Genomic DNA, 21,429 nt, shown 5'->3' with positions numbered 1-21,429 from the left:
TCCTTTGTAATTCAGTTTTTTATAATATATTTTTGCTTTATACTAGCTTTTTTCTGATTGGCTAATGTTCTCAAGGTCACTTAAAATTACGTTCAAAGGTCGTCCATAAAATAGAGTTTCACCAACAAGAATGTCCACTGTAATTCATTACTTTCTTGTAATATATTTTTACTTTATACTGTCTTCTGATCGGCTAATAATCGGATTTGCTCAAACGCTTCTCATTGGCTTGTCCCTAAATTAGTCTCACTGTCCCATCTTTTGTAGCCTCTCATTAATCGCCTCCTCTCTAAAATCCGCTGTGAACCGATCGTATGTTAGCATCGCGTGTTGAACTTGGTTCCGTGACCTTGAAATCGCTTGAATGCTTCTGATTAGCTCGTCCCTAAATTGGAGTCTCGTCATATTTTACACCGGGATGTTTATAGTGGATAATACAGCGTTGAGAATCGTGTTTGATTGTCAATTTTTTAAACAGCCATTTGAAACGTAGCGATTTTACATTTTGTCCATAAAATGGTGAATATCAATCACGAGAAATCGTGACAAACTTGTTGATAATGTTATTAGTCGTAGGTATCGTCAGGTATTGTTTGTGCGATGACGTCTGAATTTCTTATACAGTCTTTCAGCATAAAAGTACTGAGGTTACAAAAGCTGAGCGAGTATCTCATCATATGCCAGAGACTGGTAGTCGTTAAATATGCAATCTTCATTTTTTAACACCTCGAAAATTATAAGATTTTGCGCGCTGTTTGAGTACTGACGTGACTTCTCAAATTACCGATCATTAAAAATAAATCACTAACTTTAGTTTAAAATTCAGATCGTCTGTCCCCTCTTGATATGTGAGTTGTATGTTCGTTTGTTGTTGGACAGTGGATTTTGTGACCGACAACACTGATAGTTGATTCTGTCTCGACTAACGGTTTCTATTTTGTGCTGGAACATCTTCCTACGTACGTATTGCAAACACTGTGAATGGAACGGTTGCTGGAAGTATAGTAAATCGCCTGGTAGGGCGGTTAAAAGCGGAGATTTAAGTTTGACTGCTTCAAAAGCTCTCACTGCTGTATAGTACGTCTACATTTTTCCTCATATTTTAAGTGTCACCACTTTCCATTTTGGACTCTCTCTCTATCGAGTAATATACGTGATAGCATTTCCTCCACTAGTTAATACTATATAACAATAGAAGTGACCCCTTCATATATTAATATTATATCATGCTTCTCAGCCTCTAACCAGAATCTTCAATGTAATTAAAAACCAAGGCTACGAAACAAATCTCAGAGAAGTGCGCTAAAAACCGATCACACAGGATTCTGAACGCTTAGTGTAAACGCTTCATTAAGTGATGAAGTTCTCACCATAAGCACGAGTAATTCCAGCCATGTGATCATCAAAATCGGTGTTGGATCATCGGCTGCAATCTCGTATGGGTAGAAATATGGTAACCAACAAGTTAGCCATCTGATTCACCAGGTTCTTCATCTCCATGTTCACCATCTATAGAAAAGAGAGAACAGTGGACATAAGTTATTACCCATTGACCTTTACATAGGAAATCGATGGTGGTCGTAAGGTGCGATGGACAGGGGTGAAACTACCGGTTTTCATTTATTAATCGGTCGCCTGTGAGATTACGTCGATACTCAAACAGTGCACAAAATCCTATGGTTTTCGAGATGTGGATAGCAAATAATAGAAATTAATATATTACAGTAGAACGATAGCAATAAAGGGAGCACTTCAATTATCAGAAATATAACCATAAAAAATTCTTTCGGTTAAAGAAGTTACGTTCACTCTTATAATGAAAATAACATCATGATCACCGCTGGTTTCCCGACCGTTGTTGCTACCTTGACGTGGTGGTCGGGCTTGCCTATCGTGATGAAGCAACCGAGCTATACTGGCTGGAACAACCGTTCCTCAAGGTCCTACCATGTCAGACAGGTCGGTTGAAGAGCGGTAAGACTAAGAGCAACAAACCCAAGGTCCGAAGGCGAAGTCGTACTGCTGACTGTACAGAGGTGTGACAGCAGTAAGGTGTTTCCTTCAGACAACCAGCATGACAGCGATGCTGCCTTCCCACAAGGAGGGGTGGGGTTAGAAAAGGTCGACCCTAAAAATGCACACCTCGCCTTATCCCACGGATATCCGTCTCCGGCGGTAAGGTCTCAATAAGTACGGAGCTAACACAAAAATTACCCATAACAAGGTCGTGTGTGACCGACCTCAAGCAGTTGTCCCTTGGGCACTGCGGTCACGCTCTCAGTTCACTAAGACCACCTTTAATCCAATTTCCTTTTCAGGTACCTCCAGAACAACCCTTCCACGGTGTGGGCAACCGGGAAGTGATAACCGCCCTCATACTTCTAACAGCACTCAAGTCCACTGTATTCATAATCAACCTCCTTCTTCAATTCCTATTATTCCTCCTACATCGACTTTCAACTCTGTATTTCCTCTCTCGGCTTCCACCTCAAGTGTCACCGTAACCAACGATTCTAGTGCGCAAAACACTGTCCCAGGTCTACTGAAACCTCGCTCCAAACTACACATTGGAGCCTTCAACGTACGCACCCTATGTCAAATCGGTCAGCAGGCTTCCTTGGCTAAAACCCTAGAGTCTCTTTCCATTGATGTATGCTGTGTCTCCGAAACACGCATACAGGATTCCAGTGTGGTCATTCACTTGACCTCACCTCGGCAAGACGGAGAGCCAACGAGATACACCCTTCGTGTATCTGGTGACCCGATGGCAAGTTCTCGTGGACTGGCAGGTGTAGGCATAGCACTAAGCATAAGGGCCGAACAAGCACTGCTAGAGTGGATCCCCGTCAACAGTCGTCTATGTGCTGTTCGGCTGAACGGCTACGTAAGAACTCGGAAGGATAGGGACACACGTCGTTGCCTTTTTGTCGTTTCTGCCTACGCTCCCACTGACTGCAGCTCAGATGAAGTGAAAGATGAATTTTACAGAAAGCTATCCGAACTTCTTCAGAAAGCTAAACGCTCAGACATAGTACTCGTAGCAGGTGATTTTAATGCTCAGATAGGTAGTTTAAACCAAACAGAAAGGCATTTAGGTGGATATTTTAGTATTCCGACACAGCGAACAGATAATGGTGATCGTCTGCTGCAGCTATGCTCAGACAATCGTTTATTTTTAGCAAACACAAATTTTAAGCATAAGGAGAGACATCGTCTAACATGGCGACCCCCTACACCAAACCAACGATGGACTCAAATAGACCATATTGCCATCAGTCATCGTTGGAGAGGGTCGGTAGAAGATTGTCGTTCATTCTGGAGTACCTGCTTGGACTCCGACCATGCCCTAATACGGGCACGCATCTGCTTGCGCCTCACTGGACGCAAAAAGCCACATTAAAAAGACCCATTAGAACTGAGTTGAGTAACGAGAAAACCAAAAGTAGGTTCCAGGAACAACTGAGGTCACACTTAGTTAGTTGTGAAGACGAGGCTGACCCAGATGTTGCTTGGAAGGACATACAAGCAGCTGTGGAAACAGCAGTGACATCTATTAGTGACTTAAACCACAGAGTTACAAGGAACCAGTGGATTTCTTCAAGGTCTGTCACACTGATGGATTCTCGCAAACTCGTCCCATCAGGTTCTGAACATGATGAAGAGCGTAAACAAATCAGATCTAGGTTAAGAAAAGTCTAAGGAACGACCGTGAGCAGTGGTGGGTAACGAAAGCAAAAGAGATGGAAAAGGCGGCGACTATAGGGAACACAAGACAGCTTTACAGACTAATAAAAGAAACTGGAATTAATAAGTCAAGTGTAAGTGAGATTATTTCGGAAAAAGATGATACTCTCATCTGCTCCCAGTCCAGACGTTTAGAACGATGGGCGGAACATTTTAGAGAACAGTTCAGCTGGCCTTCAGCTACTCTACAACTACCCTCCATTCCCAGACAAAGTGAATGGAACATTGAAGTAGGTCCCCCAACTCTTGCTGAAGTTGAGAAGGCTATAGTTAATCTGAAACGAGGAAGGGCAGCTGGTCCAGATGGACTGGCTCCAGAAGTCTTTAAGGATGGTGGTCCAATTTTAGCGACTAGGTTGACTAATATTTTAGCTAAAATCTGGGAGTTAGACGTTATCCCATCTGACTGGTCGCAATCACTTATCGTCCCAATATATAAGAAAGGGTCAAAATCATCCTGTGACAACCACAGAGGGATTAGTTTAACAAACATAGTATCTAAAATACTAGCCTCGATAATTATCAAACGCCTAACTAAGACTCGTGAACTACAAACACGAGAGAACCAAGCTGGCTTTAGACCTGGTCGTGGCTGCATCGACCACATATTCACCATTCGTCAGGTTCTAGAACACAGGCATACCTATCGGCGTCCGACGATGGTGGTCTTTCTTGACTTAAAAGCAGCATTTGACTCTGTAGACCGCGAGACTCTGTGGCAGTGTCTGTCATTGAAAGGCGTACCTCAGAAGTACATAAACCTTGTGAAGGCTCTTTACTCGAACACTACTAGTCGAGTCAGGGCTTATGGCGAACTGTCATCTACCTTTACAACCTCAAGTGGTGTCCGTCAAGGCTGTCCACTTTCTCCATTTTGTTTAACTTCATCATAGACCTATTGATGGAAATAACACTCTCGTCGACTGAATCCTCGGGTATTGATCTCCTTCCAGGAGGTCCACTTATCGACTTAGAATATGCAGATGACATAGTCCTGTTTGGTGAAGACGCTGACAAAATGCAGAGTCTTCTGGTAGCACTAAGCAACAATGCCAGAATGTTTGGGATGCGCTTCTCTCCTCTAAATGCAAGTTGTTGCTTCAGGACTGGTCTGCGTCAACACCTGAACTAAGGATAGGGAGTGAAGTAGTCGAACGTGTTGACAACTTCACTTATCTTGGAAGTCTGATCAGCCCTAATGGGTTGGTGTCTGACGAAATCTCAGCACGGATTCGTAAAGCTCGTTTGGCTTTTGCCAACTTACGTCACCTTTGGCGGAGGCGAGATATCCGTCTATCAATAAAAGGACGAGTATACTGCGCGGCAGTCCATTCTGTTTTAATTTACGGCAGCGAAACATGGCCCTTAAGAGTAGAAGACACCCGTAAGCTACTAGTATTTGACCACAGATGCCTTAGAAATATTGCTGGCATCTGCTGGGATCACCGGGTAAGTAATAGTGAGGTTAGACGCAGGGTATTAGGGAATGATGGTAAATCAGTTGATGAGGTTATGAATCTTCATCGACTGAGATGGTTGGGCCACGTATTACGTATGCCTGAACACCGATTACCGCGACGTGCAATGCTAACCGGTGTAGGGGATGGTTGGAAGAAAGTTAGGGGCGGCCAAACCAAAACGTGGCATCAGTGCCTGAAGTCACTAACTTCTAGTCTGAGCCATGTTGGTAGATGCAGACTACTTGGTTGGGGTCCGCGTGACTTTCGTAACCAATGGTTGGAGACCCTTGGTGACATGGCTCAGAATCGATCACAATGGCGTCGGTGTATACACTCTCTGTCTTCTCTTAAACTAAGAGATTAAGATCACTTCACATCTTTCTTTCTACGAACTAATTCTTTCCTCCTATACTATATCCTTATTGCAATCTTTCTCCTATATATTACCACCTTTGACCTAACCACTCCTATGAATCCAGTGTTCATCTTGCTGTGCTAATGAGGTATGGCAACCTGGGCCGATGCATACATGTGCCTGGTCCTACGTTGTAGCTGACTGACTGACCGCTGGTTTTTATTCTGAACCATCTCTCATAACGTCTCAACCCACTGTGTTGTACCGTCTCTAGGACCCCAATCAGGGAGTTATGAATGACCATCAAAAGTTAATTCTGTACAGCTTTCTTTCATACCACGACACTATATCATGCACTGACCACTTCTCGTTTTCCAATCAGTCTCAGCGTCGACAAATAGTGCCCCCAAATGCTCTGGTACGGCTGAGAGTGGTGAGAATCAGCTTCCCCTCACGAAATGCTCTTACATGACCACTCCTAGGGAAGTCCTACTCACTGCCTTCTCGCGGCTGGGGTGTAGTTTACGAGGTTGAGAGGACAAAATGCGAAACTCCGGCGAATTAACTGGGTCAGTGGATATGGAGGATCCACCTAGGGGAGTTGGAAAACCGAAATTCCCAACCAATGTTCCTCATGTGTTCCAGGATCCTGAAGGAACAAATGGTGTATGAACCAATTATTGGTCACAGGCTACCATGGGACTGCATCTGGCGTTGCTTCATTGCCTTGTGGATCAGAGCTTTAGGCCAAAGGCTCCATGTGTCCCCCCCCAAGAAAACCACCTGTTTTGGTTTGGGCACCTGGACAGTATCTCAGCCCTCACACAAATCGAATGATTTATGTTGCGCATATCTATTTTGTGCGTTGTGTCAATGTTTATGTGTTTAAATAAATAAATAGTGCTCGATATGGAATCCGCTGGGACGACATTTTTAGGACATATCCAAGCCACCAAACTCAGTATTGCAATGTGGTAATACCAATTAAATTATCGTCGCTGTTCTTGAATTCATATTGCTGAACCTCTGCAGTACTGATATAGTATTGTCAGTGGACGTCAGCAATCCTTCGGAGACAATGATGACCAGATGTAGAATGTTGTTTAATACCCTCAACTCAGAGAGGCTAGGTTTCATCAGGATAGAGAAAAACTGCTCCCACTGAGTCATTGTCGATCCATTTTTTCACAGACATACTAGTATCACTAAGGCAACAAAGGTGAGTCATATTAGCATAAGTTGCTCTGGTTTTCACTATACGTTAGTTTATCTCATCACTCATGCCACCACAACTGTCAGCCATCTACAATGTAGGACCAGGCACATATATGCATCGGTCCAAATTGCCACCTCATTATCACAACAAGATGATCACCAAATCCATAGTAGTTACATCCCGACCGTTGTTGCTACCTTGACGTGGTGGTCGGGCTTGCCTATCGTGATGAAGCAACCGAGCTATACTGGCTGGAACAACCGTTCCTCAAGGTCCTACCATGTCAGACAGGTCGGTTGAAGAGCGGTAAGACTAAAAGCAACAAACCCAAGGTCCGAAGGCGAAGTCGTACTGCTGACTGTACAGAGGTGTGACAGCAGTAAGGTGTTTCCTTCAGACAACCAGCATGACAGCGATGCTGCCTTCCCACAAGGAGGGGTGGGGTTAGAAAAGGTCGACCCTAAAAATGCACACCTCGCCTTATCCCACGGATATCCGTCTCCGGCGGTAAGGTCTCAATAAGTACGGAGCTAACACAAAAATTACCCATAACAAGGTCGTGTGTGACCGACCTCAAGCAGTTGTCCCTTGGGCACTGCGGTCACGCTCTCAGTTCACTAAGACCACCTTTAATCCAATTTCCTTTTCAGGTACCTCCAGAACAACCCTTCCACGGTGTGGGCAACCGGGAAGTGATAACCGCCCTCATACTTCTAACAGCACTCAAGTCCACTGTATTCATAATCAACCTCCTTCTTCAATTCCTATTATTCCTCCTACATCGACTTTCAACTCTGTATTTCCTCTCTCGGCTTCCACCTCAAGTGTCACCGTAACCAACGATTCTAGTGCGCAAAACACTGTCCCAGGTCTACTGAAACCTCGCTCCAAACTACACATTGGAGCCTTCAACGTACGCACCCTATGTCAAATCGGTCAGCAGGCTTCCTTGGCTAAAACCCTAGAGTCTCTTTCCATTGATGTATGCTGTGTCTCCGAAACACGCATACAGGATTCCAGTGTGGTCATTCACTTGACCTCACCTCGGCAAGACGGAGAGCCAACGAGATACACCCTTCGTGTATCCGGTGACCCGATGGCAAGTTCTCGTGGACTGGCAGGTGTAGGCATAGCACTAAGCATAAGGGCCGAACAAGCACTGCTAGAGTGGATCCCCGTCAACAGTCGTCTATGTGCTGTTCGGCTGAACGGCTACGTAAGAACTCGGAAGGATAGGGACACACGTCGTTGCCTTTTGTCGTTTCTGCCTACGCTCCCACTGACTGCAGCTCAGATGAAGTGAAAGATGAATTTTACAGAAAGCTATCCGAACTTCTTCAGAAAGCTAAACGCTCAGACATAGTACTCGTAGCAGGTGATTTTAATGCTCAGATAGGCAGTTTAAACCAAACAGAAAGGCATTTAGGTGGATATTTTAGTATTCCGACACAGCGAACAGATAATGGTGATCGTCTGCTGCAGCTATGCTCAGACAATCGTTTATTTTTAGCAAACACAAATTTTAAGCATAAGGAGAGACATCGTCTAACATGGCGACCCCTACACCAAACCAACGATGGACTCAAATAGACCATATTGCCATCAGTCATCGTTGGAGAGGGTCGGTAGAAGATTGTCGTTCATTCTGGAGCACCTGCTTGGACTCCGACCATGCCCTAATACGGGCACGCATCTGCTTGCGCCTCAATGGACGCAAAAAGCCACATTAAAAAGACCCATTAGAACTGAGTTGAGTAACGAGAAAACCAAAAGTAGGTTCCAGGAACAACTGAGGTCACACTTAGTTAGTTGTGAAGACGAGGCTGACCCAGATGTTGCTTGGAAGGACATACAAGCAGCTGTGGAAACAGCAGTGACATCTGTTAGTGACTTAAACCACAGAGTTACAAGGAACCAGTGGATTTCTTCAAGGTCTGTCACACTGATGGATTCTCGCAAACTCGTCCCATCAGGTTCTGAACATGATGAAGAGCGTAAACAAATCAGATCTAGGTTAAGAAAAAGTCTAAGGAACGACCGTGAGCAGTGGTGGGTAACGAAAGCAAAAGAGATGGAAAAGGCGGCGACTATAGGGAACACAAGACAGCTTTACAGACTAATAAAAGAAACTGGAACTAATAAGTCAAGTGTAAGTGAGATTATTTCGGAAAAAGATGATACTCTCATCTGCTCCCAGTCCAGACGTTTAGAACGATGGGCGGAACATTTTAGAGAACAGTTCAGCTGGCCTTCAGCTACTCTACAACTACCCTCCATTCCCAGACAAAGTGAATGGAACATTGAAGTAGGTCCCCCAACTCTTGCTGAAGTTGAGAAGGCTATAGTTAATCTGAAACGAGGAAGGGCAGCTGGTCCAGATGGACTGGCTCCAGAAGTCTTTAAGGATGGTGGTCCAATTTTAGCGACTAGGTTGACTAATATTTTGGCTAAAATCTGGGAGTTAGACGTTATCCCATCTGACTGGTCGCAATCACTTATCGTCCCAATATATAAGAAAGGGTCAAAATCATCCTGTGACAACCACAGAGGGATTAGTTTAACAAACATAGTATCTAAAATACTAGCCTCGATAATTATCAAACGCCTAACTAAGACTCGTGAACTACAAACACGAGAGAACCAAGCTGGCTTTAGACCTGGTCGTGGCTGCATCGACCACATATTCACCATTCGTCAGGTTCTAGAACACAGGCATACCTATCGGCGTCCGACGATGGTGGTCTTTCTTGACTTAAAAGCAGCATTTGACTCTGTAGACCGCGAGACTCTGTGGCAGTGTCTGTCATTGAAAGGCGTACCTCAGAAGTACATAAACCTTGTGAAGGCTCTTTACTCGAACACTACTAGTCGAGTCAGGGCTTATGGCGAACTGTCATCTACCTTTACAACCTCAAGTGGTGTCCGTCAAGGCTGTCCACTTTCTCCATTATTGTTTAACTTCATCATAGACCTATTGATGGAAATAACACTCTCGTCGACTGAATCCTCGGGTATTGATCTCCTTCCAGGAGGTCCACTTATCGACTTAGAATATGCAGATGACATAGTCCTGTTTGGTGAAGACGCTGACAAAATGCAGAGTCTTCTGGTAGCACTAAGCAACAATGCCAGAATGTTTGGGATGCGCTTCTCTCCCTCTAAATGCAAGTTGTTGCTTCAGGACTGGTCTGCGTCAACACCTGAACTAAGGATAGGGAGTGAAGTAGTCGAACGTGTTGACAACTTCACTTATCTTGGAAGTCTGATCAGCCCTAATGGGTTGGTGTCTGACGAAATCTCAGCACGGATTCGTAAAGCTCGTTTGGCTTTTGCCAACTTACGTCACCTTTGGCGGAGGCGAGATATCCGTCTATCAATAAAAGGACGAGTATACTGCGCGGCAGTCCGTTCTGTTTTAATTTACGGCAGCGAAACATGGCCCTTAAGAGTAGAAGACACCCGTAAGCTACTAGTATTTGACCACAGATGCCTTAGAAATATTGCTGGCATCTGCTGGGATCACCGGGTAAGTAATAGTGAGGTTAGACGCAGGGTATTAGGGAATGATGGTAAATCAGTTGATGAGGTTATGAATCTTCATCGACTGAGATGGTTGGGCCACGTATTACGTATGCCTGAACACCGATTACCGCGACGTGCAATGCTAACCGGTGTAGGGGATGGTTGGAAGAAAGTTAGGGGCGGCCAAACCAAAACGTGGCATCAGTGCCTGAAGTCACTAACTTCTAGTCTGAGCCATGTTGGTAGATGCAGACTACTTGGTTGGGGTCCGCGTGACTTTCGTAACCAATGGTTGGAGACCCTTGGTGACATGGCTCAGAATCGATCACAATGGCGTCGGTGTATACACTCTCTGTCTTCTCTTAAACTAAGAGATTAAGATCACTTCACATCTTTCTTTCTACGAACTAATTCTTTCCTCCTATACTATATCCTTATTGCAATCTTTCTCCTATATATTACCACCTTTGACCTAACCACTCCTATGAATCCAGTGTTCATCTTGCTGTGCTAATGAGGTATGGCAACCTGGGCCGATGCATACATGTGCCTGGTCCTACGTTGTAGCTGACTGACTGACTGACTGATAGTAGTTACATGAATTTTAGTAATATATGACTACCCAGATACATGAACTTTTCAACTACCTCTAACTGGTCGTCGCCAAGAGTGAGTACAAGCACAGGCTTTTGTCAGTCTTATAAAAGTGTTTTCGATTTGGAAGGTGCAAAGTCCATGCTGTACTTACGGACACTGACTAAGTGCGGATTGTGTGGCTAGGGTTTTATCGCACATTAAGACAAAATCATTCGAATACTCAAGGTCTGAGAGTCTTTCTCCAGGCAACAGATTCACACCACCATTACCCATTACTGTAGTATACCGACGTGCTCCAATGAGTTGTAAGGAGCTTGTAGAAATGCAGTGCTTGTAAGTGGGACGTTTCGCGAAGTCGAAAGGGACTTTGCTCTCAGTCTTCGTGGTGTCATGCGACTGCAGCCAATGCTCATCTCTGATTTCCGACGGGTTAATAGCTAGTGTTGAGACTAGCTCGGTTTGAATTTTAGCTGCAAGAGAAGCTGTTACCAATTTGTCGACGTCAACGACGTATGTCATTCAAACTCGCCTTCTCCCTCGTTCTCAAAGTGGTGCATACTGGACAACAGATTGGGTTGGCCATTTTCTTACAAAATGTCAACATCATCGTCTGTAGTCTATCTAATACCCGTACTAGTTGTTTATTTATTTAAGCACAAACATTGGTACAATGAGACACCAAATATACAAGCGCCACACAAATCATTTTATTTGTGTGAGGGCTGGGATACTGCCTGAGTACCCAGACCGAAGCAGGTAGTTTCTTTATGCAGCCACACTGCGAGCCTTTGACCTAAAGGTCTAGTCCACAAGACCATGGAGCGACGTTAAGAGATGTAGTCCCTCGGTAGCCAATGATCAGCAATAGGTTCATACATCATTTGTTCCCTCAGGATCCTGGAGCCCATTCACACTATTGGTTTTGAATCATGGTTTTCCAACTACCTCAGGTGGATCCTCTATATCCATCAACCCAGTAAAACAGCAAACATTCACATTTCGTCCTCTCAATTTCGCAAACAACACCCCTGCATACAATCACATTTCGGCTAGACGCTACTATCGAGCTGCATCTTCTGAAGTCACGCTACTGTCTTTAGTCAGAACGTTTCCCTGCTTCAGCTTGGTTTTTCAGCGGTATCCTCGTGTACACACAAATGAGATATCAATATACCTTTGCGCTTATAACGAACATTCGGTTTTCAAACGGATGAGTTGGTTTTGATGGAGCTTTGTTCTCTGAGCTGGATGGTTTGGTCGTGGAGCTTTCATCGTTGGTATCAGTTAGTTCATACTTCTAACTTTAGTCAGTTGATGATGTTTAGCGACCATCATTCACTGCTATCGATAACACACCATTATGTAGGCAAGTTCCTCTTGTAATATAGATTACAAATTCAGTAATTTCTATGAACTTTTTTTATACTGATTTTTACGATTGTTACTACATTCTTCTGTATTGTAGGTTGTTCGTTTCTTTCAAACAAGTTATTGGATTTCATTTGTTTGCTAAACGTCTATCAGTAACATCGACATTCTTGCTTCATATTTACGAATGTCTCTAAATTTCCCGATTGAAAATCTCTTTGAATGGGTATATTCTATTGCACTGTACTGTGTAATTTTTTAAAACCTTTTTTTCTTTTCTAGTTGAGAACTTTTAACATAGCAACAAATGTTTATTCTATACATAATGTTACGGATGGGATTGTATTAGGTAAAGTTTTGCATACCATGTAAGTATTATTTTATGTATTACTGATTAGTCACAATAGTGACTGATTTATTGTTTTTGTAGTCCTTCAGTAGTGATTGAATTCTATTGAATAATTCGGAATGTAGCCACTCATTTATGCAACTTTACATTGTGTGCACTATGTTGCGATATCAGGTGACTTAAGGTAGACGGCAGGAAATCCTGAACCTATGTTTCGTGTTAGTTAAAACATTAATAATGAATACCTGTAATTTTTTGAAACTTTCGACCCATGGTATATACAAATTCACACCGCCTATCATTCTCCAGTGGTAATGCCTCAAACCATGGGTCTTGGCGATACGAGTTTGAACTCCATGTGGAGCGCCTGTTCCTTCATAATTGCAAGTATATCTTGCTTCAAAGTGTCAGCTAGCACGAGATTTAGGTCAGGTAGGGTTTGCTACCGACTAGCTTCAACAGTTTAACAGTAGTAATGTATATTTTTATTGTTAATGTAGAAATGACTTTTGATTATTAACACAATTTCCAATAACTGTAAAGCGTCATGAATTCATATTTATTTGGCAGCTTAGTATTTTCGTAACTTTCGAGTCACATTCCATTATAATTACAGAAAAGACATAATTGTTGCTCAAATGAGAAAAGCTTTTGGTTTTAAGGCATTGTATCTTTGCACATATATACACATGTTTGGTGATCTGGATAATTGACTGTTAACTATAGAACTAAGACGATAGTTTGTGAAGAAATAATGGTATGATTGGGCTAATACAGCCAACCAATAAACGAATAAGAACAGTTATTGATAGGAAAAGTAGTCCAGCTAGAATTACAGCCAAGAAAAAAAATCAGTTAAGGAAGCTCAATTTTTGTGAAAAACGTAATGGTAAGTTGCATTAGTACTATGTCTCAATTCATTGAATTGCACTGTCTCTAGAACCCCGACCATAGAGTCGTTATGGGACAACATGAGCCAGTTTTACACAGCTATATTTGATTCCGTGTAGTCATACTGTGGTGTGAGCTACTTATATTGATATAAGTAGTATATAACGTGCGTTAAAAGAACGTAATGTCCGGCAGCAGAAGATGGCGAAGATCAAGAAAGGAAGAGCAAGAGCACAATGGAATTGTAAGAAAACGCATGTACAATGGAATGGGCGACAATGGATTAGTGTTTGCAACGGGAACAGTACAGTTTGATATGATGGAATGATATTTTGCAAATTGACGATTGACTTTATGGTATTCACATTTTATTGAGATAGTCTGTAATTTTTGTGCTAAATACAATCGATTGTCCCCACCCGTGTTCTTGTTCACTACAATACCATTGACTGACCATTTTTGAGTTTTGACTACTAAGTCCTCGAAGTTCGGAAATGACGTAAATTGTGGAAGGTTCTTAATAATATTCATTAAATATATTATTCAAACCACTGAAGTCAATGTTTTGTAAATGGTGTTATCAGTGTAAATACTGTCACTTTATCCGAATACATATTTTTGGATCTGGATTTCTGTGACAACGATCATTGAATAGAGTGAGTTTCTGAGCATCCTTACATTGAATGAGCCTGGTCTCACTTATATTAAGAGGAGTTAGATGAAATGTTGTGTTGTTGGACGCGTCTTTTACAGCTCGAATAACATCAAGACAACACCAAAGATGTATGAGACTAAAATAAACCCATTCTGGCTTTCCTTATAAACGGAGTAGACTTAGAGTACGTTGTCTTGGAACAACGATTTTTCAAATCTCCTAGATGAAAATCATCTGAATACACCAACCCTGTTTGAAAGCTTGACTGAATTACCTTGATGGACAGCCAAAGGTGTACTGAAACTTTATACGGCCATTTTGAGACCTATGTAGCGACAACGGTCATTGGTGATGTTCAGCGTTTGTTATATTTGATACACTACTGCAGGAGTAAAGTGAATGCAGTCATCGAATGATGTGTTAAGATGAACACTTGTGGTAGTTGTCGGAAAGCTGGAGGAATTTTGAAACGGTTGTTTAGACAATCACATGTAGTCGCTCGAGAAACATTACAAATCTTGTTTAATGCTGTCTTAGGCAAAGACATATAACTAATGAATGCAGATTGACAAGGCTTTGTAACGTTGATAGGTGTTCAAAGAGACAGCATTGTCTGTTACATAATAATTCACCAGTCAACAGCTCGAATAATAAATCTAGTACGGAGAATTGTTGTGGATTTACTCACTCTGTTGTGAGACAGTTACTCACTGAAGACAATGATGGACGGTCGCGTAATATCGTGGATTGGTTGAAGTTAAACATTAACACGGTTGAATCTGGGCTCAGTGGTCTAGAGGTTAATCGTTCGCGTGTGACATCGAAGATTCTGGTTTGAGTCTGATGTGTGAAATCGTGGATGCGCACTGCTAGGGAGTCCCATTCTAGGACGAAACGGCCGTCGAGGGTCTCATTGGTGATCTAGCATCGATCTATTCATTATATCAGTCTAAGTTTTCCATTTGATGAATAATCAATCAACTAGCAATAAATCGTTCCATAATTTTGGAACTGATTACGTTCATCTACTTCTGTCCTAAATAACAGATCGGTTAGTATTAATTTAATCCAAAGACATATCAAGTTCATAATGAACAAATCTTTTTTATTTTCATTGTATTCATCAAATAACTTTGGTTTTTAGTTAACAGAAAACTATTTCTATCAACAATGTTATTATTATCATCATCACAACCATAGTACTGAACTTCCGTTTATTTGTATTTCGGATTATTCTACTACGTTTTTACTTGTACGAGCACGCACAAACATTTAATGAAGTTATTAAAAGTATTAATTTAATATTCAGATCACATTCATTATTCATTACAAGTGAACATAGAGTTAATGCTGTATTGATTTTATTTTTGGTAAGCAGTTCACTTGGGCTTTTTTTAAAAAGAAAATTATCATGTCTTCAAATTATCTAGAGTTTCCATAGTTACGTATTGAGTGTATGTGTGTGTGTAACTATGTGAACGTAAAACGTTACAATGACAATTAACATTTATACAGCAGTATACACATATTATTTGTTAAGGTCTTTATAAAATACGGATTAAATTAAAAAGAGACTTGTGAAATGAATGGTTATGCTATATTTAGATTGTGTATAGTAGTAGATCTGCGATGTCAATGTTTAAAGTCGTCGACTTTTAACCTCCAAGCTGCGGATTCAAACCCTACTCTGCGTACATCGGTATAGTTATCAGGGTAGTATCATCAACCCTCACACTTCGGATGTGACTCACACTTAATTTCCAGTTAAAGTTCAGTCTCTAACACTTTGAAAGCCAATACCTTATCCACTAAGCTGCTGAGTCCAGATAGCCACTAGTGTGAATTTATTCGTAATGGTTTATACTTTCCAGATGGTCGAGACTGGAATTAAATGTCAGAACAGCTAAGTGAGTACGTCTCAGACTGTAAAAGTGGATGACTCGTATTAGAGTCACACACGTTTCATCAGTTTCTACAAGGTTAAAAGTATGTCTTGCTGATGAACACCAACTGGCGCGAAATGTTGTTCAAACAGGACTTTCCACCAAGAATCTCTAATTATCTAACATCAAAACATAACGCATACGATGTTGAGTCATTTAGATTAGTGGCTACATCGCATTGAACAAACCTAAAACTGCCGTTACTCAGTGATCAATCAATTTTAATCGGTTGGTCAATGACAGTATTTTTCGTTTTTTTTTTATAAATGATGTCTCATTCCTATGATCATAAGAATTTCAAATTGTCCTAATTTTTTCTTATATTTTCTGTTTCATTTCAGTGCTCCAAATCATTTCACTGATGAATGGTTGCAAAAATTAAATTATGATGCTGAAATCAATTGGAGGCTGAAGGTGATTTATGTAATTTTTGTGAATGTGTGTATATGCCTTCACAAATTTATTATCGTACGTTTGACTTGGTCGTAGTTGATTGCTACCTTGCCACATGGTGGTTGAACTTGAGTATTGTGATGATCTGATAAAGCTATAATTGGGCCGAATACTTGTTCCTCTAGATCCTACTGTGCTACGCAGAGGTCAATTGGAAAACGTTAAGACTGAAAGCAACAACTTAATGTTCGAGTTCAACGTCGTACTACTGACTGTATTGGGATTTAACCGTAGTGAGGTGTTTTCTTCAGATAACCATAATCTGCAATGATATGTCCTTCTCATAGCGAAAATACCAGGTTAGGAAAAGTCTGCTCTGAGTTTCCGTTACAAGTGTTAAGATCTCACAATGAGTATCAGTCCATAGTGTAAATTGAAAAAAGATTTCCTTGTTGAAATTGTCCATTGTTTTTGTAACAAGTATCCTAGTGGATATATATAGAGATGTTGCGTACTCTGGGCTTGATGGTTCAGTTGTGTTAGCCGCGACAACAACACAACCCATCGCAACGTCTCAAACCGGTTATTTAGACCGGATTGGACTGTGGTTGAACTATTGGGATTGAGCCTTTGACCAGCAACTGCAGTTGATTTGCGGCTATTTAGGCCAGCAGACACTTTCTCGACCCACAACTTGATGTATCTTGTGAAAAATAAAAATTCAGCTCTCAGCCGAGCGCGGCCTCAGTATATTGTGCAGTCGCAATGTGCATTCAAGATCCCAATGTTCAAGCAACATGCAGTGCACACTAATTCACCCAGTTGGCTGGACTCTTCATCAATATACGTGCCCAGTGATCCACCATTTAAAGTTGTACACCAATAATCATACACATTGGTTTCTCGAGTGTATATAACTAATAGTAAACACTGCAGTCTAGGATATTTACCACTAAGCGGGTTAACTAAACCTGAATCCATTCAACCTTCTGCACTCGTGAAGAGATTGGTGAGCTCACCATTAGTTCTATGCACTTAAGAAACCGATGTGTGAGATTATTATTGTGCAACTTTGAGTGGTGGATCACACAACATCTCCAGCATCGTTATCCTCATCTACAAATATTCCCCATTATTCTTTTTTTCTCCATCCTTTCTCTCTCTAAAGGTCAGTAATCTTAAGAAGATATTGAAAGCTGTTATTGAATTTCTAAATGAGGTTAGTTTGGTAAATAAGATTAATTTCTTTTGCTTTTTTCACGTTTAAAGCACATGGTTATTGTTGATAATGTCTGTGAACAGAGTGTATCATTTTAGTAATATGCTGGAATTAAACAGAAATTTTATAAATCATTTATTCATTGCCAAACAACAGTTTCAGTATGATTTTTACACTCTTAAAATTGTGAAGCTAAGTGGTTCAAGTTGTCACTGTATTGAGCCAATAAAAATAATGATGATACAGGTATACCAAAGCCCATGATCTATGGATGGGATGGTAAGACAAGGCGTGAATGCATCTGCATTATTGAAACCTATTCTGAGATATTTCATTGTTGTCTGTTCCAGCAGTTTGATTTTGTGACTAATGCACACTTGGTCAATCACTTATTTATAGTGATAAAATAAGTGTGCAAAAGAAACTGTGCTGCCAAGGCTTAATAATAATGCATTAAAGTCAGTTGATCTAGTCAAAAAAATGTGGGTCGTGATGTTGGATAGGTGAGTAATTCACTTACAATACTCACTCCGAACTTTTATCTATCATCTACCATATTGTCTTCAGATAGCATATGACCAGTCACCTAAGGTCTGTAACCGGGTCATCTGGGTTTACGTCACTGCTTAGTTCATTAGGCAATGATTTCACTAACTGATGCTACACTTTTATCTGACCGTCCCTTTCTTCAAACTTACTCCTATGTCAGCCAACATTGCTTCTCAAAGTACGCAGAGTGGTTAAGGGTATATAACACGTGTCCAGGTATCTCTGCTAATGAAGATTCATAGCCTCGTCAGTCAATTTACTATACTTAAGTTGTAACTTATGCCTGAATTCAATCTGTTCGACAACGCACGAGTAATTCTTTGAAGACACCTATGGTCACATACTTTCAGCGTAAGTATGTCTTCTACCTTCGTATGCCATGATTCACAAATACAAAGTAATACACATTAGATTACTGCACAAACTGCTTTTCATTTGGCAGATGAACATCTCGCTCACATCGCCGGTAATAAACGATGGTCAAAGGCATTCTAGTCTAATTTTGGTGTGGTATGCAATCCTGAGGTGTTGTCCCATATTCAAAGGAAATAAGTGTCCAATGTTCCGCTTGACTTTCAGTGATATCGCAACTGAGGTCAACCTATAGTGTGAATACCAGATTCATATTTTCTTTCAACTTTATTACGTAACAGTGTCTGTATAGTCTATTGATTGATCTTTCTTTCCTCTCAATTTGTAATATTTTCTAATCTATACTTTACTTAATGGTAATGGTCAACAAAATTTAATGAAGAGAAAAAATCATTATAAATACAGCCGTAATTATAAACTGACTACCGATCTAGCTTTTCTTCGTCTGTTTTATTACATCATCTTAAATGATTAACTTTCCCCGAAAACCAAACATTACATACTACCTTTGTGTTGTACTGATGAATAAGTACTACGTCACCACAATCAGAACTTTGCAATTAAATCAATCTAGCTCAAAAAGTACTACACTTTGTAAAATCATCCATTTGAACTGCAATTGTTCTCTATCATTTTTCTATGATGTAATGTCATACTTAGTTTCATTAGCCAATAGTTCTATCTTACCACTGACTATTCAGCTGGAGTTCACATATCTATTCCTTAAATAAATTATTCATGTGCGATGTGTGACGTTCCATGCATTGATCATATTGGAAAATAGTTGATCAACATTATCAAACGATTGAAGTTAAGAATGTAAATGAATAAATCCTAATCGAATGATTGGTATGTTTAACACTTGATGTAGTCATGGATACACACTAAAAATTAACAGCTTTCTGGTATTTCTTAGTTTTCTATAATTGTCTAATTGAAATCAGTTCATCATATATGACTTGAACTAAATCATCCAATTTAACAATTTTAACTATTCTAATAATTTTCCATCAAACCAATCTGACGACCTCTCTTGCATCTTCAAAGATAAAAAAAAAATTATTCTTTATACAACTGCTCACTTGTTAAATAATATAACTTCACTTTGTGCAATAATATTCATGTTTAATAGCTAGTAATGACTTGACACAATGTTGATCATCATCCAATTGAAAGAGATTGAATCAAAGTTCAAGTTTATATAAAATACTGTTTGAAAATAAAGTTCTAAGTTATTTATCATCTTATCTATTTATGTAATTCAACATTGTACATTTTTCATTATATGCCTTTTTGTTGTTGTTGAAAACAATACAACATATCCATACAGGGAATTGAAGATAGGATATCTGTTCAATGCCTTCCAAATCTACAAGAAATTGGTAAGTTGAATTTCTTTTTTTTAACTTTTTATGTGTATAAAATTTTCTGTTAGTCGATTGTATAGTTTTCATTCCTATTTCTCTCTTTCTAAAACAAATATCATATTGTGATAATTAGATGTATTTAAATTATAGTATGAAATAGAAATCTTAGAAATAACATAATCGGACCATGAAGTAATAGATAACCATAAACGAATGTACTGCACTTAGAATTCGAAATCAAGCATTCAACAAGTACAAAAAAATCATCAGTTCATTGAAACACCACATCCGCCATAGCTTAAATTAGAGTCTAAGTGTCTGTAATCGATTATACATCTTCTTCTTCTTTAGTTTGTCCTGTGTCTGTCCGACATTGTATTGGATAAAAACTCTGTATTATCTAGAATGTGCTCATTAGTATTCGAATTAACAACCGAAATCGGAACAGATTCAATTGGTTCCTGGGATTGTATACAATCGTCGTGTCGGTTGTGTACCGAAACCACTATCTAGAATTTAAAGCACAGATTTCCCAATACTATCCTCCTTTGCGAAATAATGTTGGATCTTCATATCCTCAAGTTACGAATGATGTGGTTTCATTTAAAACACATTTCTCACATTGATTAGAGTAAACATTAGAAGTGCTTTTGTGATAAGGAAAAACAGTAGTTGATATGAAATCATCCGAATTGTAATCAAGATCGAGGTCATTTAGTACTTGTGCTTCCCATTGAACAAGTTTCCCACAAGAAACATATGCATTATGAGGAGAAATAATATTTGATAGAACAACAAGCTTTGACTCTTCTGAAATAGTTTCCTCGAATTTATTAAGAATGTCATTGCAGAGTAATGAATCATTAGAAAAATCAGCATCTATCAAGACTGCATCAGGTTTTCGACCATGAGTTGGTTCACTAAACATATTTTCCTCAGACGTGCAAGGAATTTCGTCAGAAATATGTGAGTCATTAGGAAAAACCATATCTGGTACAATAACATGAGAAATCTGATAGGTTGATTGATTAGAAACCGTTGTCTCGCAGGAATTCTGAGTTTCATTTAACTCTGAACTGCTATGTAACTCTACACTGTCTATTGCAATAAGATTAACATTAGTATTACAAGTTGACTGAATATGTCCAATATCACCACATTTAAAGCACTTAGAATTACGAAATTTACGTGAATTAAAAGAGTGGAACTTGCCACACGACAAACATTAACCAAACCTGTGTCCATCTTCGTGAACTGCATCGCAACTCCTGAATGAATTATCTGCATAACCTTGAATATGCACTAGGTTGAGATGACGTAGTAACGCAGTGGAATTTTTTATATCCTCATGAATCATTTTACAAAATCTTCCTTTTTTACCGCATTCGAAATTTGTATACTTAACATAGTCTAGCAGTAGATCCTTCAG

General features: G+C 40.2%; 1 protein-coding gene across 2 annotated transcripts in view; it reads left to right on the top strand.

Moving 5' to 3' along the window:
• MS3_00009362 (uncharacterized protein) overlaps positions 1 to 21,429 on the top strand; it is a 45,110-nt gene that overhangs the window by 1,840 nt on the left and 21,841 nt on the right. Inside the window, exons 2-6 of one of the 2 annotated variants that reach the window (XM_051217728.1) lie at positions 12,360 to 12,488; positions 12,545 to 12,630; positions 16,442 to 16,514; positions 17,662 to 17,712; positions 19,964 to 20,015. In XM_051217728.1, the coding sequence (XP_051065165.1) occupies positions 12,450 to 12,488; positions 12,545 to 12,630; positions 16,442 to 16,514; positions 17,662 to 17,712; positions 19,964 to 20,015 (301 nt within the window). In that variant the 5' untranslated portion in view covers positions 12,360 to 12,449. Of the gene's footprint in view, positions 1 to 12,359; positions 12,489 to 12,544; positions 16,515 to 17,661; positions 17,713 to 19,963; positions 20,016 to 21,429 lie in introns of both variants that reach the window. The other variant, XM_051217727.1, reaches the window with a different exon arrangement.

The sequence above is a fragment of the Schistosoma haematobium genome, chromosome 5 (assembly GCF_000699445.3).
Source record: "Schistosoma haematobium chromosome 5, whole genome shotgun sequence".
Classification (NCBI taxonomy): Eukaryota; Metazoa; Platyhelminthes; class Trematoda; order Strigeidida; family Schistosomatidae; genus Schistosoma; species Schistosoma haematobium.
The sequence above is the reverse complement of the archived record's forward strand: the minus strand, read 5'-3'. Positions and strand labels throughout refer to the sequence as shown.